The sequence below is a fragment of the Oncorhynchus clarkii genome, chromosome 10, assembly GCF_045791955.1.
Source record: "Oncorhynchus clarkii lewisi isolate Uvic-CL-2024 chromosome 10, UVic_Ocla_1.0, whole genome shotgun sequence".
Taxonomy (NCBI): domain Eukaryota; kingdom Metazoa; phylum Chordata; class Actinopteri; order Salmoniformes; family Salmonidae; genus Oncorhynchus; species Oncorhynchus clarkii.
The window spans coordinates 18,640,954-18,667,834 of NC_092156.1; the positions used below are offsets into that span (position 1 = coordinate 18,640,954).

A 26,881-nucleotide genomic window follows, 5' to 3' on the forward strand; every position below is an offset into this window, starting at 1 on the left:
GCGTGTATCCCGCTAGCTGAATATCCATGTCGTCATTCAGTTACGATTCCATGAAACATAGGATATTACAGTTGATGTCCCATTGGTAGGATATTTGTGATCGTACCTCGTCTAGTTTATTGTCCAATGATTGCACATTGGCGAGTAGTATTGACGGTAACGGCAGCTTTCCCACTTGCCTTTTCCGGATCCTGAACAGACATCCGGCTCTTTGACCTCTGTACCTGCATCGCTTCCTCTTGCAAATAACGGGGATGTCGGCCCTGCCAGGTGTTTGGAGAATGTCTTGTGCGTCTTGTTTGTTGAATAATTTTTTTTTGTCTCAAACGAGGTAAGTGATCGCTGTCCTGATATCCAGAAGCTCTTTTTTGCCGTAAGATACTGTTGCAGAAACATGATGTACGAAAAACCCCACATAATAGCACAATTGGTTGGGCACCCGTAAAACTGCTGCCATTTCTTCCGGCGCCCTCCCTTCAGCAGGGCAGGTTTTATATGGTATAGTTTATAATGTTACCTCATTGGGCTCCCGAGTGGTTCAGCGGTCTAAGGCACTGCATCTCAGTGCTTGAGGCATCACTAAACACCCTGGTTCAATTCCAGGCTGTATCATAACCTGACATGATTGAGAGTACCATCAGACGCGGCACAATTGACCCAGCGTTGTTAGGGTTTGGCAGGGTTAGGCCGTCATTGTAACTAAGAATTTGCTCTTAACGGACTTGCCTAGTTAAAAAAAAGGTAGATTAGGTAGACCATCCCGTTCACAAAAACAGATCGCTCCTACCGACATTGAGTCAAGTGGCCATGGCTTGTTATATAAAGCTGGCAGACAGACATCGAGGCATTCAGTTACTGTTCAAATGAATTTTAGAAGGGGCCAAACCAGTGACCTAAGTGACCTTGAGTGTGGTATGATTGTCGGTGTCAGGCACGCCGGATGGATCCAGTATCTCAGAAATGGCTGCCCTCCTGGACTTTTCACGCACAACATTGTCTAGTGTTTCCCGAGAATCATGTGACAAATAGAAAACATCCAGTCAGCGACAGTCCTTGTTGACAGTGCAATGTTACAATTCAGATTGAAATCAGTTGATAAGTATTCACCCCCTGACCCAATACATATTATAATGTCCTTCTATGAGGGTGCATACTGCCACCTGAATTGTGTTGTTTGAACCATTATAAAACAGGTATAAGGCCAAGGTTGGTGATTTACTGCCACCTGCAGTTATGGAATGTTTGCTCACAAGTATAATTCAGTGGCTGATACCTCCTCATGACCTGGATGGAATTATGTGATCCTTAACTCATGGGAAGTCTCACCCAGTTGACTTGTTCAAATGTTTTAAGTCATCTATGGTGCTGTCCATGCTAAAACAGGCTTTTGGCACTAGGGTCATCTATACATCTCTATGGATAAACTCTTACAAGCGCATCGCCAATAAATTCTATAGTGGACAGGGTACAACCCTAACCTGCGTCAGTGCTTTTCTTCTCTCGGTTTTCCTTCGATTTTGACACTATCTTCTGTATGACAGAAAGATTACAGGTCAAATCATGGCCAACATGTCCATGCCAGACTGTTCAAATTACCTTGACCATACCATACAGATACCCATAAAACCCCAAAGAGCAAGCAATGCAGATGTAGAAGCACAGTGGCTAGGAAATGCTCATAAAATGAAACATAAACATTCGTAACAAGAAGATATACCAAAATATACAGCAGTATTTTCACATCCAAGCACAGAGAATAACGCTCCACCATCAGTGTTTCCAGCAAGCTTCTTTAATGATATTTGAACATTTTAAGTTGTGTAGTTTTGGCCGATATTCCAAACTCATATTTCCCTCCCTTTACACAGGAAGATTAACTTTCCTTTCATTTTAATACAATAGATCAGTCAAATGTAAATCTCTCACCTAAAATAACTATTTACGTTTTCAACAGAGCCAGAGACCATAATAATAGTGCTCACAATAATATAATAAAAATATAACGTCTAGACAAAAATAATAAAAAGACAGATTACATTTAATATTTTAGGGATACGTTGCAGTCTTATTCTCTCCTGGTTTTAGTAGTTTCTGTCAAAGTAATACATGATTGTATAATGTAGAAAGCAGGAGAGAAATGTTTTTTTTTTTTCTTTAAAGATTGCTCTTATTGTAAGAAATGCAGTGTTTTTCATAACTGTTAGTCATTTTTTAAAACATTTAAAATAGTCCATAGAAGTCCTTTTCATCCAAGTCTTCCGGCTGGCGAAAGTCATATATTTGTTGTGCCAGTCTTTTCTCAATCCAACCATGAAATTACAAAGGTCCTGTGCTCTCACCCCAGAAGCTTATTTATGAGACTTCCTCAGTAGCTCGTACACAAAGGACGATGTACAGTAACGTAGAGAGTTTAGTTCCAAAACCAGAAAAATTGAAGGTATACGGAAACTGGGCAAAGAGCTGGGGGTGTTCCCCAATCCAGGAGGGTCCCTATCAATTAGGAATGGATGAATACTACATGACTTCAGAGGGAAATCAATAACTCTAATGACAGACTGTCCTCTTGTATTTTGCTATATCACACCACGCGCTTCCCAAGAGCCACAACTCAAGCCAGAGGAGATACAGCCACACCAAAAGGTGAACAAATGGAGCGCTTACCGGTATACTGTTATCACCTCAACACTGGCAGTATATCACTGAAATATCTCTCAAGAAAATGGAGTTTGTCAATTTATTCTTTCACCATCTACTGTGAACAAGACCAAGGCTTCATGCTAAGGATGCGGGTTAGTGAGATCCACTAAATCACTTGAGGACCTATTAAAGGGAGAATCCTAACTTAAGGGAACATTTGACTTAAGTGGAGGTTACAATAGGAATCACCCCTAAGTGATTAAAGAATTACTTCAGGATGTCTTAAGATACCTAATCAAAATCTACAAGGCTTTCAATGTTGTAGGCATGATGGGGGGGGGGGCACTTAACATAGTATTACGTTTAGAAAAAACACAGATTAAACTTGCCATTTTTTGTTCGAGTGGAATTTGATCAATCATGGAATGATTCCAACTGAAGAGGTATGTATTTTGACCACCCTCTCCACCCCGCATTCTCACTCTGCTAAGCCTTTGTCATGGTGGTCCTCCAGGTCCAAACCATTAACCACAACACAGTTGTGCTTTAAATTGGACTATAGCATCACGTACAGTTCTGTTTCTGACCCCCGATGGATATATTGAAAGTGGTGTGTTCCGAATGCTGAATGCACGTGAGCAATGGGAAGATGGCACTCTTATCCACAGGAGGAGAAAGAAGCGGGGGTTGAAAAATAACTTCAATCCCTATCTACTAATATCCTGATGGTGGTGGTAGCCAGTACACTTTGAGCAGCACTTGTGTTCATTTCCAAAGTGGGGTGTTTGGGGGTGGAATGGTCCTAGTGAGAACGCTGTGTGAGTTGTGTCGTTCTTTTCCCTGATTGCCATTTGTGCCGGGGGGGTCCCCTGATCGTTCCAGTCTCCACTGTGGGCCACAGCAGTATGGGAGGGGTGGGGGGCTGAGGTGGTGGGCCTCCAGAGGACAGGAAGAGGTGTCGTCCTCCGTGTCCCTCCTTCGTCCTCTTGTGGTGGAAGGGAAGGGGCTCTGTCATCACTAACTATTATCTGAAGAGCGAAGCGAGAGAGACAGAAAGAGAAATAATAAACACATATTTTGATTTTGCTTTCCTCATTGTGTTTTTCTCTTTGATATTTGACCACAAAACCTATACTTATGATAACCAACAACACATCTGGTTTTAAGTTGTGATACGTATTCTGTTTGTTGTCCCGTGTGTACGGTTTACTCAAACTTCAATGCCTGCAGAAATAACTATGTATCGGTGGAGCACAAGATATATCTACGCGTATGTACTCCAAAGCCCTTTCAAGCATCCTGTGCATGTGAACTACTGTTGTATCTGTTCATGATAAGTATCAGAGTGCGTCCCAAATGGCACCTTCTTCCCTATAAATTGCACTACTTTTGACCAGGGCCCATAGAGCTCTCAAAAGTAGTGCAATTTATAGGGAAGAAGGTGCCGTTTGGGACGCACCCGGATACTTTACTGATAAAGAGTACAGAGTGTCATATGGGATGCAGTATCAATAATTCACAGTACCTTTGTTCTCCTCTGTGTCAGTAGCTGTTTCAGTCAGCCTTTGGCGCAGTTCATTATACTTGGTCTCCACTTCCTGAAAGCAGATTGTTGACAGAAACTTAGCTCTGGTAGAACATATGAACATACAGATGGATAAAATGAGTGTATGGGTGGATGGCCCCATACAGTAAAACAAATATAATAGTATGAGCAAACAGGCAGATTGACAAACAGATGGCTTGATCATGCCGCGTGAGAGACTGCATGATAGACATTGAATAACTTTACCTATAAAGCCCTTCTCATACATTTCACTCAAAGCGCGAGTTCTGGGCCGAAGATGCCCTGGGGCGCACATCAAAGATCAGCTAAGAACTTAAAACTGACCTTAGAATTTGAAGCCAGGTCTGATTTATCTGAAATCTTTCAAATACTTTAAAGCTGCAATATGTCAGTTTTTGGAAGATCTGACCAAATTCACATAGAAATATGAGTTATAGATATGTCATTCTCATCAAAAGCACGTCTAAGAAGCGCATAGAATCTGTTCTATGTGCGCTATTTCTATGCTTCCCATTGTTAAGTTTAGTTTTCACGTCTTTTACTTTCAGTTTTGTACACTAGGTTAAACAGCTGAACATTTCACAACGGTTTAGATGGTACAATTATTCTCTACACTATACTTGCTTGTTTTGTCACAAACTGAAATTAGGCAAACTATTAGAATATTAGGAACCAGGAAATGGTGCAGCAATTTCTGCATAATGCACTTTTAAGCGCTTACTCTAGCCTGCCTGAAGTGCTAAATGGGCGTGGTTTGCCATTTTGGGACTATTCTAATTGGTCTCAATCAACCACTTTTAAAGGGATACTTTGGGATTTTGGCAATGAGGCACTTTAACTACTTCCCCAGAGTCAGATGAACTCGTGGATACCATTTTTATTTCTCTGCGTGCTGTTTGACTTAAGTTGCTAACTAGTGCCATGCAAGCAGATAGCCATAGACTGACAGTTATTGTGCTAAGACTGATTAGCATTGGCGCGTGAAACTACCTCTAACCTCCTTCATACTGGACAGAGATATAAAAACGGTATCCACAAGTTCATCGAACTGTGGGGAAGAAAATAAAGGGCATCATTGTCAAAATCCAGAGGTAATGATTTCAAATAGTATTTGAACCCAGGTCTGATCTAGGGGGGGAAACTTCATGTTACTTAAAGGGGGGTTGATTGTGTACCTTCAGGTGCTGCAGGTTGGCCTGGAGCAGGCGGATGTGGGTCATGACCTGGCGTCTGAGTTTGGGGCCGGCACCCCCTGTCTGCGAGGACGAGGAGAGCAGCTTCTTCAGGTCGATGTCCGGGCCCCATTGGGCCCCACCCCCCCCGCCACTCGCCTGACCGTCATTGTCCGTGCTGCTCTCCCCCGAGGCCCCGTAGCCCTCCAGGACCATGTAACTGCCTGCGGAGGGAGGGAAAGAGAAATGGGGAGGGAGGGAGCGGGAGAGACGGTTGGAAATGGGTAAGTTATGCCCACCTGAGTACTTTAACTTCCACAATTAAAAAGGAACCTCAAACATGCTATAAAAGCAACAGTATATCCTAACTTCCACTTAAGTAGAATTAGAACTTTGTCTCCTATTGACATCGACAACGATTCATGACTAAGTGAAATACTACTTCACCTAAGGGGTGAATCCCCTGCCGCTTTTCTGCCTTGAATGTCCCAGTTGGCTCACCGTATTCCTCGGAAGTCTCAAAGAAACCTGTGTCCCCAGACGGTAGTTCATTGGACCCCGGGGCCTCCTCCTCCCTCCCTGCCTCGGTCTTCTCCGAGGCGCCGTTCTCCGAGGAGCCAGTAGAGGGTGCTGCTACGCTGCTTGGGGCCGAGATACTGTTGTTGTCCTCTGGGCCCCTCAGGGACGTGGTCCTCAGCAGGCGGCCTCCAGGGGCTCGGCCCTTCCTCTGCTCTTTTTCTTTCCCCTTCTCTTTGTCCTTGTCGCTGCCCTCTGCTCTGCTCGTCATGTGGTTGAGAAGGACCTGCCTCAGGGCTGCCACTGGGATAAGGAGAGAGAGTCAGCGTGGCTACAGGGTCATGTTCATTAGGCTAAGAAGAAACACTCATTTTCAGTTTCCGTTGCAAAACATTTAGTGTGCCATTCAATGTGTCATTCTATCACTGTATGTGACATATTGGTCTAAGGCTAAGGCAGTGAACTCACAGGTTCTTAGGGCCTCCTCGGCTCTGGAGGGTGGCATGCCGAAGGCGTCATCGGGATCCTCGTCGTCGATGGTGATGCCCAGGCGTGACCTCTCCTGGAGGATGGGCAGTCTGTCTGCCAGCTCTCCATCCAGAAAAGCTTCAACTTCCTCCTCATCTACCTCCTCCACTTCCTCCTCCTCTTCTTGTTCTTCTCTTCTGTCTGGCAGTGGCGAGTCCTCTTCTTCCTCGTCGTCTGATTTGACACCGTCAAATGGGTTGGTCGATGTGGGTGTGGGTTGCAGACCCGGCAAGGAAGTGACGTCTTTTTCTAGGGGACACAGATACATGGGTAATGAAGGCGTGTTACAGCTGCATGAAGAATAGTCAAACTCACATAGCTTTTCATAGGGTAGATGTTATTTTTTTTATTGTTAGATACTACTACACTGTTGGAGCTAGGAACACAAGCATTTCGCTACAGCCGCAATAATATCTGCTAAATATGTGTATGTGACCAATAAAATGTGATTTGATTAGATTTTTGAAAATGTATTAAATGTCTAGTTATTGATACCTGGGGACTGGGTACATCCCATGGAGGTGCGCTCAGGGTCTTTGTTCAGTTTGGGCACCCCAGTGCTGATAATCTCTACTGCGTCTCGCTCCACACTGCAACACACATGCCAAACGTATGAACGCACACACAAACGTAAATTATAAACTAGGGCGATGTGCCTTTTTTCATTAGAAAGCAGAATGTATAAAAAAATAAAGGGAACACTTAAACAACACAATGTAACTCCAAGTCAATCACACTTCTGTGAAATCAAACTATCCACTTAGGAAGCAACACTGATTGACAATAAATTTCACATGCTGTTGTGCAAATGGAATAGACAACAGGTGGAAATTATAGGCATTTAGCAAGACACCCCCAATAAAGGAGTGGTTCTGCAGGTGGTGACCACAGACCACTTCTCAGTTCCTATGCTTCCTGGCTGATGTTTTGGTCACTTTTGAATGCTGGCGGTGCTTTCACTCTAGTGGTAGCATGAGACGGAGTCTACAACCCACACAAGTGGCTCAGGTAGTGCAGCTCATCCAGGATGGCACATCAATGCGAGATGTGGCAAGAAGGTTTGCTGTGTCTGTCAGCGTAGTGTCCAGAGCATGGAGGCCCTACCAGGAGACAGGCCAGTACATCAGGAGACGTGGAGGAGGCCGTAGGAGGGCAACAACCCAGCAGCAGGACCGCTACCTCCGCCTTTGTGCAAGGAGGAGCAGGAGGAGCAGTGCCAGAGCCCTGCAAAATGACCTCCAGCAGGCCACAAATGTGCATGTGTCTGCTCAAAAGGTCAGAAAAAGACACCATGAGGGTGGTATGAGGGCCCGACGTCCACAGGTGGGGGTTGTGCTTACAGCCCAACACTGTGCAGGACGTTTGGCATTTGCCAGAGAACACCAAGATTGGCAAATTCGCCACTGGCGCCCTGTGCTCTTCACAGATGAAAGCAAGTTTACACTGAGCACATGTGACAGACGTGACAGTCTGGAGACGCCGTGGAGATCGTTCTGCTGCCTGCAACATCCTCCTGCATGACCGGTTTGGCGGTCAGTCATGGTGTGGGGTGGCATTTCTATGCGGGGTAGCCCTCCATGTGCTCGCCAGAGGTAGCCTGACTGCCATTAGGTACCGAGATGAGATCCTCAGACCCCTTGTGAGACCATATGCTGGTGCGGTTGGCCCTGGGTTCCTCCTAATGCAAGTCAATGCTAGACCTCATGTGGCTGGAGTGTGTCAGCAGTTCCTGCAAGAGGAAGGCATTGATGCTATGGACTGGCCCGCCCGTTCCCCAGACCTGAATCCAATTGAGCACATCTGGGACATCATGTCTCGCTCCATCCACCAACGCCACGTTGCACCACAGACTGTTCAGGAGAGATCCCTCAGGAGACCGTCCGCCACCTCATCAGGAGCATGCCCAGGCGTTGTAGGGAGGTCTTACAGGCACGTGGAGGCCACGCATACTACTGAGCCTCATTTTGACTTGTTTTAAGGACATGACATCAAAGTTGGATCAGCCTGTAGTGTGGTTTTGCACTTTAATTTTGAGTGTGACTCCAAATCCAGACCTCCATGGGTTGATGAATTTGATTTCCATTGATCATTTTTGTGTGATTTTGTTGTCAGCACATTCAACTATGTAAAGAAAAAAGTATTTAATAAGAATATTTCATTCATTCAGATCTAGGATGTGTTATTTTAGTGTTCCCTTTATTTTTTTGAGCAGTGTATATAAAAAGCCAACAAGGCCAGTGAACTCACTCGGTCTGAAGTAAAGGTATGATGTGTGTTTTCGTCTTCATGGATTCTGCGCTCTGCGTTATCAGACACTGCCACCTAGTGGATGGGAGGAGTTAATGAGAAACAGACCAACCACAGAAATAGAAAGCGAGCCCATCCTGTCTTTCTGGGAAGTGCACCATCTATAGTGACTTCAGAAAGTTCTCACACCAATTTACTTTTTCCACATTTTGTTGTTACAAAGCGGGACTAAAATGGATTTCATTTTCATTTTTGGCCAATGATCTACACAAAATCTATAAACAATTTATGAAAAAATATTAATATTTTATCTTGATTAGATAAGTATTCACCACCCTTAGACAATACAAGTTAGAAACACCTTTGGCAGCGAATACAGCTGTGATTCTCTAAGAGATTTGCACACCTGGATTGTACAATATTTGGCCATTCTTTTTAAAATTCTTCAAGCTCTGTCAAGTTGGTTGTTGATCATTGCTAGAAAGCTACTTTCAAGTTTTGCTATAGATTTTCAAGCTAATTTAAGTCAAAACTATAACTAGCTGTATTCCCAAAATGTCATTTCTTTGCCACATTTTTTACAGTATTATTTAAGTGCCTTGTCACAAACAGGATGCATGTTTTGGAATATTTTTATTCTGTACAGGCTTCATTCTTTTCACTCTGTCAGTTAGGTTAGTATTAAAGGTCCCCAAAGCACACACATCCCTGGGTCGCTCCTCTTTTCACTTCACTGCAGCTAGCGACTGGGACAAGCTGCAACAAACACTCAAACTGGACAGTTTTATCTCAATCTCTTCATTCAAAGACTCAATCATGGACACTCTTACTGACAGTTGTGGCTGCTTTGCATATGATGTACCTTCTTGCCCTTTGTGCTGTTGTCTGTGCCCAAAAATGTTTGTACCATGTTTTGTGCTGCTACCATGTTGTTGTCATGTTCTGTTGCTACCATGCTGTGTTGTAATGTGTTGCTGCCTTGCTACAGTATGTTGTTGTCTTAGGTCTCTCTTTATGTAGTGTTGTCTCTCTTGTCGTGATGGGTTTTGTCATATAAATACATACACATACAACAATTCAAAAGTTTGGGATCACTTAGAAATGTCCTTGTTTTTAAAAGAAAAGCAAATTTTCTGTCCATTAAAATTACATCAAATTGATCAGAAATACAGTGTAGACATTTTTAATGTTGTACATGACTATTGTAGCTGGAAACAGCAGATAATTAAAAAAAAAATGATTATTTACATAGGCAAAAAGAAGCCCATTATCAGCAACCATCACTCCTGTGTTCCAATGGCACATTGTGTTAGCTAATCCATGTTGATCATTTTAAAAGGCTAATTGATCATTAGAAAACCCTTTTGCAATTATGTTAGCACAGCTGAAAACTGATGTTCTGATTAAAGAAGCAATACAACTGGCCTTCTTCAGACTAGCTGAGTATCTGGAGCGTCAGCATTTGTGGGTTCGATTACAGGCTCAAAATGGCCAGAAACAAAGAACTTTCTTCTGAAACTCATCAGTCTATTCTTGTTCCGAGAAATTGCCAAGAAACTGAAGATCTCATACAACGCGGTGTACTACTTCACAGAACAGAGCAAACTGTCTAACCAGAATAGAAAGAGTAGTGGGAGGCCCAGTGCACAACTGAGAAGGCCAGCATCCCGGAGTCGCATCTTCACTGTTGATGTTGAGACTGGTGTTTTGCTGGTACTATTTAATGGAGCTGCGAGTTGAGGACTTGTGAGGCATCTGTTTCTCAAACTAGACACTCTATTGTACTTGTCCTTCATGAGCAGTTTTCTTCCTCTCCGTCAGCTGAGTTAGGAAGGACGCCTGTATCTTTGTAGTGACTGAGTGTAATTAAGAACTTCACCATGCTCAAAGGGATATTCAGCATCAACCAATAGGTGCCCCTCTTTGCGAGGCATTTAAAAATCATTCTGGTTTTTGTGCTTGAATCAGAGCTTGAAATGCACATACTCGTTTGAGGGAACTTACAGATCATTGTATGTGTGGGGTACAGAGATCATGTTAACCAACTTATGTGATTTGTTAAGCACATTTTTACTTGTGAACTTATTTAGGTCTGCCATAACAAAGGGGTTGAATATTTGTATTTATTATGGATCCCCATTAACTTCTGCCAAGGGGTCCAACAAAATTAAGGCAGCTATACAATTTTAAAAACATTACAATACATTCATAACACATAAAGTGTGTGCCCTCAGAAAAACCTGGGAATACTTATTGACTGAATACATTTAATTTAATTGTTATTCATTTCAAGGTGTATTGTGTGTATATCAGTGACAGAAAATCTAAATTTAATCAATTTGAAATTCAGGCTGTGACAACCAAATGTGACGAAATAAAGTGGTGTGTATACTTTCAGAAGGCATTGTATCTCTTTGAGAGCAACTTAGCTTGGAGCAAATCCAGATTTTTCGGTTGGAGGATTCTGTCCCTGCTTATTCTCCCCTGGAATCCCTCATCTGGGATTTCTGGAAAACCTGGGAACTTTTGCAATCCTAGTTCCAGCCAGGTAACAACTGACTGGGATGCTTGAATAAAGTGACTTTGGGATGAACAGACAAACAGACTTACGTTCTTTGCTCGGACACGGTCTGGGCCATCAGCTCGTAGATCTGGGCTCCGTTGTCGGACATAGACAGCACAAAGAAGGACTTGTTGTCTGACAGGAGAAGAGACAATATCATTAGAACATACATTATATTGACAGTCTTTACTATGTTGTCTTTCCTCTCCAAAGTCCACTAGATATAGCCTGGTCCCAGGTCTGTTTGAGCTGTGTAGCCAACTCCAATTTCACGTCAGTAAAACAGAATGTGAGCTATTGCAAGATCAGGCAGGTTCCAAAAAGCTTACGTCAATTGTCACTGTCATGCCAAACATGGTGGTTGGCAAGACTGCACAAACAGATCTGGGACCAGGCTACTACAGACATGTTGCTTGAAGCAATTTGATAAGATATGATTCCAGGAGCCTTTTCAGTGGGATGCAGCATTCAGAATAACACAGATGGAAACGTAGCAAATAGAGCAATAACTATTTATATCAGATTTAAAAATAATTCACACTAAATAGCCCCCTTAATAGGCAAATAACAGTTGCTACATACATTTGATGAATTCTTCAAGAATAAAACTTATAAATGCCTCATGAGCTTAGTTCAACTGTCCTACCCCATCAGATCCCAAAATATAAGTTTGTGGTTAAAACTATAATGTTGATACAATGGATTGTCAGTCCTTGCATCTATAGCTCTGTCTACGAATTTGAGGGTGGTTACATTTCTCAAGCCCCATCCCTTAGTGTTTTACTGAAACATAAACGAGGGAAAACGCTTTAATATTGTTAGAACTGAATGGACACACCGGTGGCTACCGAGCGCACCAGCACGGTGTTGAGGTTGATGATGGGGCTGAAGATGTGCTTGGTGTCGGCGGTGCCCGCCAAGTTCTTGCTGTGGCACTTGAGGACCAACCGCTCGTCCTGCTTCTGCAGCAGCACCAGGATATCCTCCAGGAGCAGCGTGTACAGCTCTGAGGGCACAAGAGGAAGTTCAAGGTAATACTTTTGTTTTTTATAACCAAATGGCATCACAGACACTGAAATACATTGATAAACATCATTGAAATTCATGACAACATGACTCAAGTTGTTGATTCATTGGTATGGCATGGGGAACATTTTGTTTCTCTCAGTCCTGGCATTTGGTATAGAGAGAAGATGGTTTACAACACACAGAAAATCACTTATACTCAACAGGACAAGCTAGTCCTCATGTGGGCTAAAACTACTATAGCATGTGAACCCCGGGTCTTCTTCTCAGTCTTCTATTGTATGTTGTAGCCTACTTAGCTTTTCAGCATTGGATGAGGACAACTCTAGCGTACCAAAGGGCTAAGCTGAAAATGGAAATAACAATTGTCCTAAAGGTAAAAAATAATTATTATTCTCTACATGATCAACATTTCTACACCGCTAAAACACATTCTGTTGAATTATGGGTACGTACCGATGGTCTTGTCTTTGTTGACCTTCCAGGAGAGAGGTCCCTCGTGCACCATCTTCTTCTTGGTCAGGTCTAGACTCTACACACACGCACATGCAGACACACACGTCAGAACAGGCACCTTTCTACAGCTTTAAGCCAATGAGAATCTGTCCAATTAACTTCCCTGGTCAAATAAAGGTAAATGCATGTAAATAAATGGAGACACAAGTAGTCTCACCTTGAACTCTGAGATCATTGGGTTCTCACTCTGTTTGAGAGAGGACAGGTCCAGGCGTCTCTGGTAGTCCTCTAACCTCTGTAGGGAGAGGAGCACACACACTTACCAGCACTGGCTAGACAGTATACAGTTAGAACAGTCATTTAATAGGATCTAAATGCTATTCAGTCCCTTAGCTGATATATTCTGGTGGAAAGGTAGCAGGCACAAGAGTTTACTACATTTTGCATTAATAGAGTTCAGACAGGAAACTCACATATTCCTTTAACCCTTTAAGAAACAAAAATAGATGACAAAACATCTGGTATTGGTGTTTGGCTCTGCTCCTTCATGGGAGCTGACTGCCAGAGCCATGTGTCCATTATTACCATTATAATACAGGCAGTGAGTGAGATATATCAATCCCCCTGATGGGGAAAAAAGCAGAACCAAATAGGTGGAGGCTGGGGTTGTGATAGGCTAGCAGAAAACAGACAATGCATAGCAGGTGGCAGCAATAAAAACAGCAAAGAAAAGCCAATCACATAGCTTAGCAGAGGAACCGGTCAACTTAAATACAGTGCCTTGCAAAAGTATTCATCCCCCTTGGTGTTTCTCCTATTTGGTTGCATTAAAACCTGTGATTTAAATGTATTTGTATTTCATGTAATGGACATACACAGAATAGTCTAAATTGGTGAAGTGAAATTACTTGTTTCAAAATAATAATAATAAAAATGGAAAAGTGGTGTGTGAACATGTATTCACCCCTTTGCTATGAAGCCCCTAAATAAGATCTGGTGCAACCAATTACCTTCAGAAGGTGCATAATTACATTGCACACAGGTGGACTTTATTTAAATAAGTGTCACATGATCTCAGTATATATACACCTGTTCTGAAAGGCCCCAGAGTCTGCAACACCACTAAGCAAGGGGCACCATCAAGCAAGCGGCACCATGAAGACCAAGGAGCTCTCCAAACATGTCAGGGACAAAGTTGTAGAGAAGTACAGATCAGGGTTGGGTTATAAAAAAATATCAGAAACTTTGAACATCCCACGTAGCACCATTAAATCCATTATTAAAAAATGGAAAGAATATGACACCACAACAAACCTGCCAAGAGAGGGCCACCCACCAAAGCTCACTGACCAGGCACGGAGGGCATTAATCAGAGCGTCAACAAAGAGACCAAAGATAACCCTGAAGGAGCAGCAAAGCTCCACAGTGGAGATTGGAGTATCTGTCCATCACACCACTTTAAGCCGTACACTCCACAGAGCTGGGCTTTATGGAAGAGTGGCCAGAAAAAAAGCCATTTCTTAAAGAAAGAAAATAAGCAAACACGTTTGGTGTTCACCAAAAGGCATATGGGAGACTCCCCAAATATATGCAAGAAGGTACTCTGGTCAGATGAGACTAAAATTTAGATTTTTGGACATCAAGGAAAATGCTATGTCTGGCGCAAACCCAACACCTCTAATCACACAGAGAGCACCAACCGGCAGGGACCAGGAAACTGGTCAGAATTGAACGAATGATGGATGGTGCTAAATGCAGGGAAATTCTTGAGGGAAACCTGTTTCAGTCTTCCAGAGATTTGAGACTGGGGCGGCGGTTCACCTTCCAGCAGGACAATGACCCTAAGCATACTGCTAAAGCAACACTTGTGTGGATTAAGGGGAAACATTTAAATGTCTTGGAATGGCCTAGTCAAAGCCCAGAACTCAATCCAATTGAGAATCTGTGGTATGACTTAAAATTGCTGTACATCAGAGGGACCCATTCAACTTGAATGAGCTGGAGCAGTTTTGCCTTGAAGAATGGGCAAAAATCCCCGTGGCTAGATGTGCCAAGCTTATAGAGACGTACCCCAAGAGACTTGCAGCTGTAATTGCTGCAAAAGCTGTCTCTACAAAGTATTGACTTTGGGGGGGTGAATAGTTATGCACTTATTTCTTGTTTGTTTCACAATAAAAAATATTTAGCATCTTCAAAGTGGTAGGCATGTTGTGTAAATCAAATGATTACAAACCCCCCAAAAATCTATTTTAATTCCAGGTTATAAGGGGGGTGAATACTTTTGCAAGCCACTGTAGACAGCCATATTAAGGTAGGAAGTGTTTGAATCCCATTGGTGCAGTCTGAACTGGCTTTGCTTAATTTAGCTTGCAAGTGTCCCACAGTTTTCAATTGAAACGTGGCTGCACCATGACAACTGTTGGTGTAGCCAGATGTGTGCATGTGTTCACCATGTGTCTAGTCCCACTGGTTGTCCTCTCCATAGTCAGTTACCTGTTTGTTCTCTGCCTCTTTCACTGTCTGGTTGACATAGTTGAGGATCGTCCTGCAGCACTCCCCGGCCCTCTTCACCTTGTCCCTCTCCTCTGCATCCTCTGTCAGGCAAAAAAACAAACAAGCAGATGATATCAGTCTCATGGAGTGGACCAAATAAATGCACAACAAAACTGTGTTTTATAGTGGTGCTGTCTACTGTACCTGTGTACTTGGCTATGCTCTCCAGCAGTAGCGGATACTTGGTCAGCCTCTGCATCTCCACTGGAATGATATCCTTCAGCTGCAGTCTGCGACACAGACGGTTGCTCTCAGCCTCCTACGGGACGAGAGAGACACACTTGAGTCAGTACTACAGTCACTCACTCCACATCAAATGGTCAATCTGACGACATCACAATGATGACGAAAGCCAGTTTTTTTCCTTTAGAGATATCATTTTGTTTCCAAGCCACTATAATGCAAAATCTTCATTAGCGCCAACTGAGAATGCATGGAGTAGAATGCCCGGTTGTTAAGAGAACCTTCAGAACAATATTGTGACACAACATGCAACCCATGAACAGTAGAATATAGTATAGTATACTGTGTCGTACCTGCATAAAGGAGGTGAAGCGCTGGTCTTTCTTCTGCCGGGTCTTGATGAGTTCCAGGGCAAAGGGCTGGTTACTGCAGAAGGTGCCCACCGCCCGCTTGATCTTCTCCTCCTCGTCATCACTGAACTACACACATGCACAGAGGGACATGGTAACATGCGCGCCCACATACGCACAGGGGGACATGGAAATGCAGGGACACAGAAAAGGACACAGACACACACACAGCAATGTTAGCAATGGCTTTTGGATGTAATACTCCCCCTCTCCTGCAGTGACTGAAAATATATCCCAAAATGCCAATAGGGCTCTGGTCAAAGTAGTGCACTATCAAGGGAAGTCTTCTCTTACCCAAGCTAGTAGATCGTCTCCTATCAGGTCTATCACTGACGTCTCGTTCTTCTTCCGAATGACCGTCATCTGTTCCGTTATCCACACTGTAGGGAGGAAGAGAAAAGTCAGGGAAAAGAGGACATTTGTTTGAGAATAGGTGAATTTCAATGATTTAGGAAGTGAAAATTCTAGTTGTGTAAATTAGCATTATCCCTGAGAGAGGAGTTTGACTGTAGCTTTGAAGAGGAAGCCCCGCGGTGAGTATAGCTAGCATTGCACACACACAGAGACACACACACACACAAACACACACACACAGTGTACCGTGTAGCTGGACAATCTCCTCTAGGTTAGTGAAGATGTGTTTAATGTCTCCAGGAGGCAGGATGCTGTCTCGGGTTAGTTTCTGGCAGAACACGTTATCCAGCACCTTCAACATCCTCAGGTGTGCCCGCTCTGTGTAGAAGAGCTCTGTGGAGACGCACACATTCAGACCCACAGAATTAAACAGAACACGATAGCTGCCATTATCAGCCCATTCTAAAGCTATGCAGGTCTATGACATCAGCCACTAGTACAGGGTTTCCAAAACTCGGTCCTCCAAGGTGTGCACGTTTTGTTTTTTGCCCTAACACTACACAGCTGATTCAAATAATAAACTCATCACGCTTTGATACTTTGAATCAGCTGTGTAGTGTTAGGGCAAAAACCGAAACGTGCACCCCTTGGGGTCCTGAGGACCGAGTTTGGGAAACGCTGCTCTATCATATCTCTATGGTCAAACCGTCATAAGACAGGCGGAACCCATTGTCTTCTGACAGATGGTGCTATTCTAACGCACCCGCAGACAGCTGTCACGCTACCTGATGTAAGACAATGAGGTGGAACCAAGATTTTCATTTGGGATTGAGGCTTGCAGATTTCCTGGTATATCAGGATCTACGCAACATAGAATTTGGAGACTTTCCTACGAAAACGTCACACAAACCTTAGCGACTTGTTGTGGTTTATTTAGCTAGCGGACCCACCATCGCTGATAATCATGATGAAAGAGTTCACCACTTGACTTGAATGGACACAGTAGGCTTGGTCATAGACATACTCAAATAGTCAATAAGGTTTAGGTGAGGCTGGGGCAGATAGGATAGGATATAAATGTATAAAAATGTAAAGGACAAATTATAATACAGCGCATCATATTTGCCATCTCAAAGCTAAACAGTAAGCATGAAACTACTTTGAATATTCAACAGCTTTCTATCTGTATGATTGATCCCCAGGCAGCTGTACAGTATGTGGAGCCAAAATGGCCACCGGCCTCACCGTTGATGACTTCCTGTCTTTTGATCTCTTGTGGAGTCAGGCCCGCCAGGACCTCTCGGCTAACCAGCGCCTGCCAGTTGGGAGGGTCCTGCTCGCACTCAATCTCGTTCCCCTGGTCGTCCTCACTCGGCACATCCCCACAGCCTAACCCGTCCATCCTGACATGAAAACAAGAAGTCTCTGATGGTGACACCTGGATTGTGTTGATTAGGGCATGAAGTGGCAAAATATTTTGCATCGGAAAATGAAAAAGAGTTTCTTATTGGACAAATGTTCAGATAGTCCAACCCTGTTTCAGTTCATTTTCTTAAGTTTGTTTTAATTGAACTTTTATTTATCCGGGAAGTCCCGTTGAGATCAGAAGACCTCTTTTACAAGGGACCTGGTGCTTAATGAACACGGCCCTGGGCCCAATTAAACAACACTAAAGCGAAACTCTACGATTGAGATTGGGAAAGTTACAGAGTTACTAAGTGCAGATGTCAAGCCTGTAATACATGGTAGAGAGAGGGGGACCAATAACTCAATCAATTCTATTCAAAGGTTTTGCCAAAGTTAAGTTCAAGTTTAATCATGTTAATTGTGTTTAATCAATCACAATTGATTAAATTATGTGGGCAACGTTTTCAATAGCTGGTACTACCGAACAACTGGGGAAAATCAGTTATCATTCATGCCATTCATATGACTACAGAGACAAAAAAACAACAACCGGATCTGTGTTCAAATAGTATTTGAAATTATTTATCCGTACTTGATTGAGCTTGCCTGGCTAAATTGACCAATAGAACAGTCCTTAAACTGCAAACCCTGCCCATATGGCACTCCAGAACAGCTCGATTTCAAATTGTATTTGAACCCAACAACATCAGATGAAATAGACCCCAAAAAAATAAGAATAGAGAAAGACTCACCTCTGGGCTGGTTTGGGCGTGCCTCCCTCTTGAACCCTGGGGAAAGAAGATCACAGTCCCTGTCAACACACATTCTGCCATTCACCAAATCCCTCCTTTCAATCCTCCACATCTTTCTGAGCAGAGGTCCTAAGGCATAAGTTGGAGAACTCCCCATCTCCAAGTAATACACCATAAGAGGACCTTTCTTTCAATGAGTTTCAATGAGGTCATGAATGATCGGAGAGACAAAGACAGCGATTCAGCAGTGGAGTGCTGTAGCAGCAGCACCCGAACAGAAACGGCTCCGAGGCCTTGAGCAGGACAGCTGTGTATGGGCTGTGTATCCCAACAGCATGGCTGTATGAGACTGCAGACTTTGCGCGCGACTGGTTGTGTCGGGTGAGAACGGATGAGCTTGGCAGTGGACCAACACGGCAGCAAAACATTCTGCCTTGGAAGGCTTTTCCCGGGAGAGCTTGCTCCCTATTCGGAACAATATTTCAGTGATCATGCAATCTCGCTCAGCATAAGATTTAGGGTGCATCCCAGATGCCACCCTATTCCCTATTTAGTGCACTATTTTCGCCCAAAGGGAATTGGGTGCCATTTGGGAGGCAGATTTAGTGTAGATTTGTGTTGACCCAGAGGACAGTCCTGACTCGGATTAAATAAGCCCTTTGAGGTGAAGGGATGGTATATATCAGAGTATCTCAACCCTTGAGCAGATTAGAATATTCACTATGTATTGCTGAAACCATCACATTTGATTACAGCAGATCTGCCCTCTGTATTTCTACGCTGTATATTACTAGCACATTACATGGAGGTGCTGTTACCAAGTCAATCAGCATATCATAGTCACTATAACGTCACTATGTAAACAATAGTATTTTTGAGGGGGGTAAACGCTGCTGCAAGCAATGAGGTTATCAGAAATGATAATCATACAATAACTGTTTCGTTCCCTTTTTATCCACCGATTGTAAAATACACTGACTGTACAAAACATTAAGAACACCTGCTCTTTCCATGACATAGACTGACCAGGTGAATCCAGGTGAAGCTATGATCCCTTATTGATGTCACTTGTTAAATGCACTTCAATCAGTGTAGATCACATATGTCAGAGTCAAGGCCCGCGGGCCACATCCGGCCCGCAAGAAGGTTTTTTACGGCCCCTGGGATGATCTTGATTTATTATTAGAACCGGCCCGCAGCAAGCCGGCAGCCCGCAGATCTTTTACACGCACCAATACTACATTTCCCACAATGCAAAGGTGACGCACCGAGCAGTAGGCTGCTTCATTTCAATATTTATTGGCACAGCAGTCGTCAGCATCACAGTAAAATTAACTTTCAGATACCCATCAAAAATGGCAAAACGGAAGGTGGATACTGAGAACCGGGGGTTTCAAACAAGGTGGGAGTCGGAGTATATGTTCACGAAGGTAGCTGGAAAACCTGTGTGTCTTCTGTGTGGAGAAAGTGTGGCGGTACTGAAAGAGTATAATCTGAGACGACATTATGAAACGAAACACGCGGACAAAAACAAGAATATGGACATGGAACAAAGGCTACAAAAGGCAGAGGAATTAAAACGAGGCCTCAAATCTCGACAGGCTCTGTTCAAAAAAGCCAAATCACAAGGCCAGGCTGCTGTCAAGGCCAGTTTTATTTTGGCAGAAGAGATCGCTAAATCAGCCCGGCCATTTACGGAGGGGGATTTCATCAAAAACTGCATGATTAAAGTTTGTGACGAAGTTTGCCCAGAAAAAAGGCAACTCTTTTTAAATGTGAGTCTGAGCAGAAACACCATTGCCGAGAGAGTAGACCAGTTGTCCATCAATCTAAAAGAGCAGCTTGTGAAAAAGGGAAAAGATTTTATTGCATATTCCTTGGCTGTGGATGAGAGCACCGACATTTCTGACATTGCCCAGTTGTCAATTTTCATCCGCGGAGTGGACTCCAACCTAAGCGTGACAGAGGAGTTTTTGGCTTTACGTCCTATGCATGGCACAACTACGGGGCATGATTTGTATGAAGAGGTGTCAAGATGTGTAAATGAGATGGAGCTGCCTTGGGAAAAACTCGTGGGTTTGACAACCGACGGAGCACCTGCGATGTGTGGACACAGGAGCGGACTGGTGGCGAAGATACGGGAAAAGATGCAAGAGGAAAACGCGACAGGTGAGCTGACAGCTTATCATTGTATCATACACCAGGAAGCGTTGTGCGGTAAAGCCTTGAAAATGGAGCATGTAATGAGCATCATCACGCGCACAGTTAACTTTATCAGAGCCAAAGGTTTGAATCACCGCCAGTTCAAGGCATTTCTGACGGAGTTAGAAACGGAGCATGGTGATTTGCCTTATCACACAGAGGTGCGATGGCTAAGCCAGGGAAAGGTGCTTCAAAGATGTTTCGAGCTTCGTGAGGAGATTTGTCTGTTCTTGGACAGCAAAGGGAAAGACACAACACAACTCCGAGACGAAATGTTTCTGTGTGAAATGGCTTTTCTGTGTGACATTACGAGTCATCTGAATGCAATAAACTTGCAGCTGCAGGGTCGGGATCGTGTCATCTCTGATATGTACAGTACAGTGAAGGCATTTAAAACCAAACTGACTCTGTGGGAGACGCAGATGCGGAAAGAAAATTTGAGCCACTTTCCCAGCTGCCAGACCATGAAAGAGAAGCTCTCTACCAGTGCGTTCCCGAGCACACAGTTGGCTGATAAAATAGGTATGCTTGCCGCTGACTTTCGACGCCGATTTGCTGACTTTGAAGCACAAAAAAGCAGGTTGGAACTGCTCGGTAACCCATTTGCTGTTGACGTGGAAAGCTCACCACCAAACCTCCAAATGGAGTTGATTGACCTCCAATGCAATGATGCACTGAGGGCAAAATATGCGGCAGTGGGTGCTGCGGAGTTCGCCCGTTTCCTCCCCGGCACAATGCCCCAGCTGCGCATCCAGGCTGCTCAAACGTTGTCTATGTTTGGCAGCACATACCTGTGTGAACAACTGTTTTCTTTGATGAACCTGAACAAAACATCACACAGAAGTCGACTTACTGCTGAACACCTCCACTCAATTCTGAGGATTTCTTCAGCTCAGAGCCTTACCCCGAACATTGATGAACTTGTGGAAAAGATGGGACACCACCAAGTATCACCCTCAACCTCAAACAAGTGAACATTACTGTGCAATCACATATTTAGAGTTTTTACTCAGTTCAAGTTTAAAAGTTAAAATTTAATATTTGTTTTCACTGCATGTTACTTCTCCTTAAACAAAGTGTTGTTTTTGATTAATAGATTTTTGCACTTTATTTTTTTGTATTTCAATCCAATTATATTTTAAAAATATTTCAGTTGAGTGGATGATAGAAAATTGCTATTATTGTTTTTTCTTTGAAGTAAATTTAGCCCACTTTTGCTAAAATAGAAAATATAGTCTACTGATGGTGCCTTGAATACCGGTTTCTTTCATTTAATGTTCATGTTATGGGGATATTTATATAAAGGAAATTTGTCTTTTGTGTCTGTTGAAAATTAAAGATTACTGACAGAGCCATAAGAAAATATTGCTTTATTTATCTGATCATATTGTAATATATTTGTTAGGTTTTCAGTAGGTTCAATTAGGTTCACTAGACTATATGCGTCATTTAAAAATTTTTCAATGAACATTCGAACAGTCCGGCCCTCGTCTTGTAGCTGATTTTTTTATTTGGCCCTCCGTCCATTTGACTTTGACACCCCTGGTGTAGATGAAGGGGAGGAGACAAGTTAAAGAAGGATTTTTAAGCCTTGAGACAATTGAGATATGGATTGTGTATTTGTGCTATTCAGAGGGTGAATGGGCAAGACAAAAGATTTTAGTGCCTTTGAACGGGGTATGGTAGTAGGTGCCAAGCGCAACGGTTTGAGTGTAGAACTGCAACGCTGCTAGGTCTTTCATGCTCAAAAGTTTCCAAAGTGTATCAAGAATGATCCACTACCCAAAGGACATCCAGCCAACTTGACACAACTGTGGAAAGCATTGGAGTCAACATGGGCCAGCATCCCTGTGGAACGCTTTCAACACCTTGTAGACTCCATTCCCCAATTGAATTGTTCTGAGGGCACAAAAGGGTGAAACTCAATAATAGGAAGGTGTTCCTAATGTTTTGTACACTCAGTGTACATCGATGAATGTTCTTGCTTACCTCATAGTTTAGTTTTAAAATGTAACGCTTGCTAAACAAATTAATGTAAAATAGGTTGATTAAGTAAATTGTCCTCAATGGCCTCGTAGCTTGAATTTAGAACGACAATGGCCACAGCCTGAATTAGGTCAAATCAAATTTGATTTGTCACATACACATGGTCAGCAGATGTTAATGCGAGTGTAGTGAAATGCTTGTGCTTCTAGTTCCGACCATGCAGTAATATCTAACAAGTAATCTAACAATTTCACAACAACTACCTTATACACACCTTTTACACAAGTGTAAAGAAATGAATAAGAATATGTACATACAAATATATGGATGAGCGATGGCTGAACGGCATACGCAAGATGCAGTAGATGGTATAGAGTACAGTATATACATATTAGATGAGCAATGTAGGGTATGTAAATATTATATAAACTGGCATTGTTTAAAGTGGCTAGTGATACATTTATTACATCCAATTTTTAATTATTAAAGTGGCTAGAGATGAGTCAGTATGTTGGCAGCAGCCACTCAATGTTAGTGATGGCTGTTTAACAGTCTGATGGCCTTGAGATAGAAGCTGTTTTTCAGTCTCTTGGTCCCAGCTTTGATGCACCTGTACTGACCTCACCTTCTGGATGATAGCGGGGTGAACAGGCAGTGGAGGAACTTAAAACTTTCCACCTTCTCCACTACTGTCCCGTCGATGTGGATAGTGGGCTGCTCCCTCTGCTGTTTCCTGAAGTCCACGATCATCTCCTTTGTTTTGTTGACATTGAGTGTGAGGTTATTTTCCTGACACCACACTCTGAGGGCCCTCACCTCCTCCCTGTAGGCCGTCTCATCGTTGTTGGTAATCAAGCCTACCACTGTAGTGTCGTCTTTAAACTTGATGATTGAGTTGGAGGCGTGTATGGCCACGCAGTCATGGGGGAACAGGGAGTACAGGAGAGGGCTGAGAAGGCACCCTTGTGGGGCCCCAGTGTTGAGGATCAGCGGGGTGGAGATGTTTCTTACCCTCACCACCTGGGGGTCGGCCCGTCAGGAAGTCCAGGACCCAGTTGCACAGGGCGGGGTCGAAACCCAGGGTCTCGAGCTTAATGACGAGTTTGGAGGGTACTATGGTGTTAAATTCAATGAGTAGTCGATGAACAGCATTCTCACATAGGTATTCCTCTTGTCCAGATGGGTTAGGGCAGTGTGCAGTGTGATTGCGATTGCGTCGTCTGTGGACCTATTGGGGCGGTAAGCAAATTGGAGTGGGTCTAGAGTGTCAGGTAGGGTGGAGGTGATATGGTCCTTGACTAGTCTCTCAAAGCACTACATGATGACGGAAGTGAGTGCTACAGGGCGATAGTCATTTAGCTCAGTTACCTTAGCTTTCTTGGGAACAGGAACAATGGTTGCCCTCTTGAAGCATGTGGGAACAGCAGACTGGGATAAGGATTGATTGAATATGTCCGTAAACACACCAGCCAGCTGGTCTGTGCATGCTCTGAGGACGCGGCTAGGGATGCCATCTGGGCCGGCAGCTTTGCGAGGGTGAACACATTTAAATGTTTTACTCACGTTGGCTGCAGTGAAGGAGAGCCCACAGATTTTGGAAGCTGGCCCTGTCGGTGGCACTGTATTGTCCTCAAAGCGAGCAAAGAATTTGTTTAGATTGTCTGGGAGCAAGACATCGTGGTCCGCGACGGGGCTGGTTTTCTTTTTGTAGTCCGTGATTGACTGTAGACGCTGCCACATACATCTTGTGTCTGAGCCATTGAATTGCGACTCTACTTTGTCTCTATACTGACACTTAGGTTGTTTGATTGCCTTGCGGAGGGAATAGCTACATTGTTTCTATTTGGTCATGTTTCTGGTAGCCTTGCCCTGATTAAAAGCCGTGGTTCGCGCTTTCAGTTTTGCGTGAATGCTGCCATCAATCCACGGTTTCTGGTTGGGGAAGGTTTTAATAGTCACTGTGGGTACAACATCATCGATGCACTTGCTAATAAACTCGCTCACGGAATCAGCGTATTCAGCAATGTTATTGTCCGACGCTATGTGGAACATATCCCAGTCCACGTGATCGAAGCAATCTTGAAGCGTGGAACCCGATTAGTCGGACCAGCGTTGAACAGACCTGAGCACGGGCGTTTCCTGTTTTAGTTTCGGTCTATAGGCTGGGAGCAACAAAATGGAGTCGTGGTCAGATTTTCCGGGGGAGGGCTTTGTATGCGTCTCGGAAATTAGAATAACAATGATCCAGGGTTTTGCCACCATGGGTCGCGCATTCGATATGCTGATACAATTTAGGGAGCCTTGTTTTCAGATTAGCCTTGCTAAAATCCCCAGCTACAATAAATGCAACCTCAGGATATGTGGTTTCCAGTTTACATAGAGTCCAATGAAGTTTGTTCAGGGCCGTCGATGTGTCTTCTTGGGGGGGATATACATGACTGTGATTCTAATCAAAGAGAATTCTCTTGGTAGATAATGAGGTCGGCATTTGATTGTAAGGAATTCTAGGTCAGGTGAACAAAAGGACTTGTATGTTGTTATGATCACACCACGTCTCGTTAATCATAAGGCATACACCCCCATGCTTCTTCTTACCAGAGAGATGTTTGTTTCTGTCAGCGCGATGCGTGAAGAAACCAGGTGGTTGTACCGACTCTGATAACGTATCTTGAGAGAGCCATGTTTCCGTGAAACAAAGAACGTTACCATCTCTGATGTCTCTCTGGAAGGCTACCCTTGCTCGGATTTCTTCTACCTTGTTGTCAAGAGACTGGACATTGGCGAGTAGTATACTCGGGAGCGGTGCGCGATGTGCCCGTCTACGGAGCCTGACCAGCAGACCGCTCCGTCTGCCCCTTCTGCGGCGCAGTTGTTTTGGGTCGCCGGCTGGGATCCGATCCATTGTCCTGGGTGGTGGACCAAACAGAGGATCCGATCCATTGTCCTGGGTGGTGGACCAAACAGAGGATCCGCTTCGGGAAAGTCCGATTCCTGGTCATAATGTTGGTGAGTTGACGTTGCTCTTATATCCAATAATTCCTTCAGGCTGTATGTAATAAAAACGTAAGATTTCCTGGGGTAACAATGTAAGAAATAATACATAAAAAAACAAAATACTGCATAGTTTCCTGAGAACGCGAAGCGAGGCGGCCATCTCTGTCAGCGCCAGAAGTTTATAACTTCAACTGTCTAGGAAGATCCACTGGCCATGATTCCACACCCCTATGTTTATACACCCGCTTCATATTAAGTTGTATATTTAGCAAAGTCTAATCAACACCTAGCTGTGTATATTCCACTGAAGATTGTTATAACAAGAGGTACACTATCAAAGTGTATCGCCTCTGTGGCCTTTGTGGTCTAACAGAGTCTGCATGGGTTTGAATCCGCCCCCTGAGACCATGAATTTGTTCCCGCCCTTACCTGTCACTTTCACGCTCCTCCTCCTGTAATTGGTCCAGGGTGCAAGGGCTGAAGTCAAAGTGGGTGCTGGTTAGGTGGACCATCCCGTCCAGGGTGTCGCCCGAGTGGAGCCCGTCGGTGCTCAGTCTGGGTAGGGCAGAAGAGGGAGTGAGTCCTGGAGAGGAGAGAACAAAATAGGAGGAGAGATCAGAGGTTGTAAGTAAAAAGTATCTCAGAGTAGGAGTGCTGATCTATGATCAGGTCCCCATAGTCCATGTAATCTTATTTTAGTTGTGATCTAAAAGACAAGACCGATCCTAAATCAGCATTTCTACTCTAAGACACTTGATACATATGACCCCAGAGGGAGGCTCTTACATTAGAACAATCCAAGGTTAATGGGCTAATGTCCCTCTCCAGGTGGATTAATAATGTTCCATTCAATTCTACCAAGGCTTATGTCCTTCTCCAGGTGGATTAATGAAGTTCAATTACATTTTAGCAGGGTGAATGTCCCTCTCCATGTGAATTAATAAAGTTATATTCTACGTCCAACCAGAGGCAATATGGTCCTAAGCAATATGGCGAAGGCTCACGTAAGTTTCTTCATTCTGAAGGTCAAACAAGATCTCCATGGAAGAGAAGTGTGTAAGTCAACAGTTGTCTTATCGTGCGGTGGAACAAGCTCAAGACTAGAGATACGCTATAGTCTAAAAGCAGTGCAAAAATAATATCTGCACTACACACAGCAGATGTTTCAAAAAGAAAAGAGAGGGGTCGTTTCGACAGATCATATGCAGACAAAGCCTAGACGACGTTCTGAAAACAAGGCCTCCCCCCAATTAGGAATAAACAAGAAAAAGCCAAAGAGCCAATTGTGTTCCAGAAGGCTGGGCCACTGTAAGCCGGGCTAAGCCAGT

At 43.7% G+C, this 26,881-nt stretch overlaps 1 protein-coding gene across 2 annotated transcripts in view; it reads right to left on the reverse strand.

Annotated features, from left to right (window-relative positions):
* Positions 1-1,770: 1,770 nt before the first annotated feature.
* LOC139418113 (Rho guanine nucleotide exchange factor (GEF) 12b) overlaps positions 1,771-26,881 on the reverse strand; it is a 121,077-nt gene continuing 95,966 nt past the window's right edge. The window contains exons 22-41 of one of the 2 annotated variants that reach the window (XM_071167317.1): positions 25,983-26,136; positions 18,372-18,407; positions 17,458-17,615; positions 16,459-16,605; positions 16,153-16,238; positions 15,802-15,927; positions 15,410-15,524; positions 15,206-15,306; positions 12,930-13,007; positions 12,713-12,788; positions 12,069-12,236; positions 11,278-11,365; positions 8,668-8,742; positions 6,916-7,010; positions 6,361-6,669; positions 5,878-6,195; positions 5,380-5,600; positions 4,163-4,235; positions 3,561-3,665; positions 1,771-3,506 (exon numbers count right to left, since the gene is read on the reverse strand). In XM_071167317.1, the coding sequence (XP_071023418.1) occupies positions 3,655-3,665; positions 4,163-4,235; positions 5,380-5,600; positions 5,878-6,195; positions 6,361-6,669; positions 6,916-7,010; positions 8,668-8,742; positions 11,278-11,365; positions 12,069-12,236; positions 12,713-12,788; positions 12,930-13,007; positions 15,206-15,306; positions 15,410-15,524; positions 15,802-15,927; positions 16,153-16,238; positions 16,459-16,605; positions 17,458-17,615; positions 18,372-18,407; positions 25,983-26,136 (2,435 nt within the window). In that variant the 3' untranslated portion in view covers positions 1,771-3,506; positions 3,561-3,654. Of the gene's footprint in view, positions 3,507-3,548; positions 3,666-4,162; positions 4,236-5,379; positions 5,601-5,877; positions 6,196-6,360; positions 6,670-6,915; positions 7,011-8,667; positions 8,743-11,277; positions 11,366-12,068; positions 12,237-12,712; positions 12,789-12,929; positions 13,008-15,205; positions 15,307-15,409; positions 15,525-15,801; positions 15,928-16,152; positions 16,239-16,458; positions 16,606-17,457; positions 17,616-18,371; positions 18,408-25,982; positions 26,137-26,881 lie in introns of both variants that reach the window. The other variant, XM_071167316.1, reaches the window with a different exon arrangement.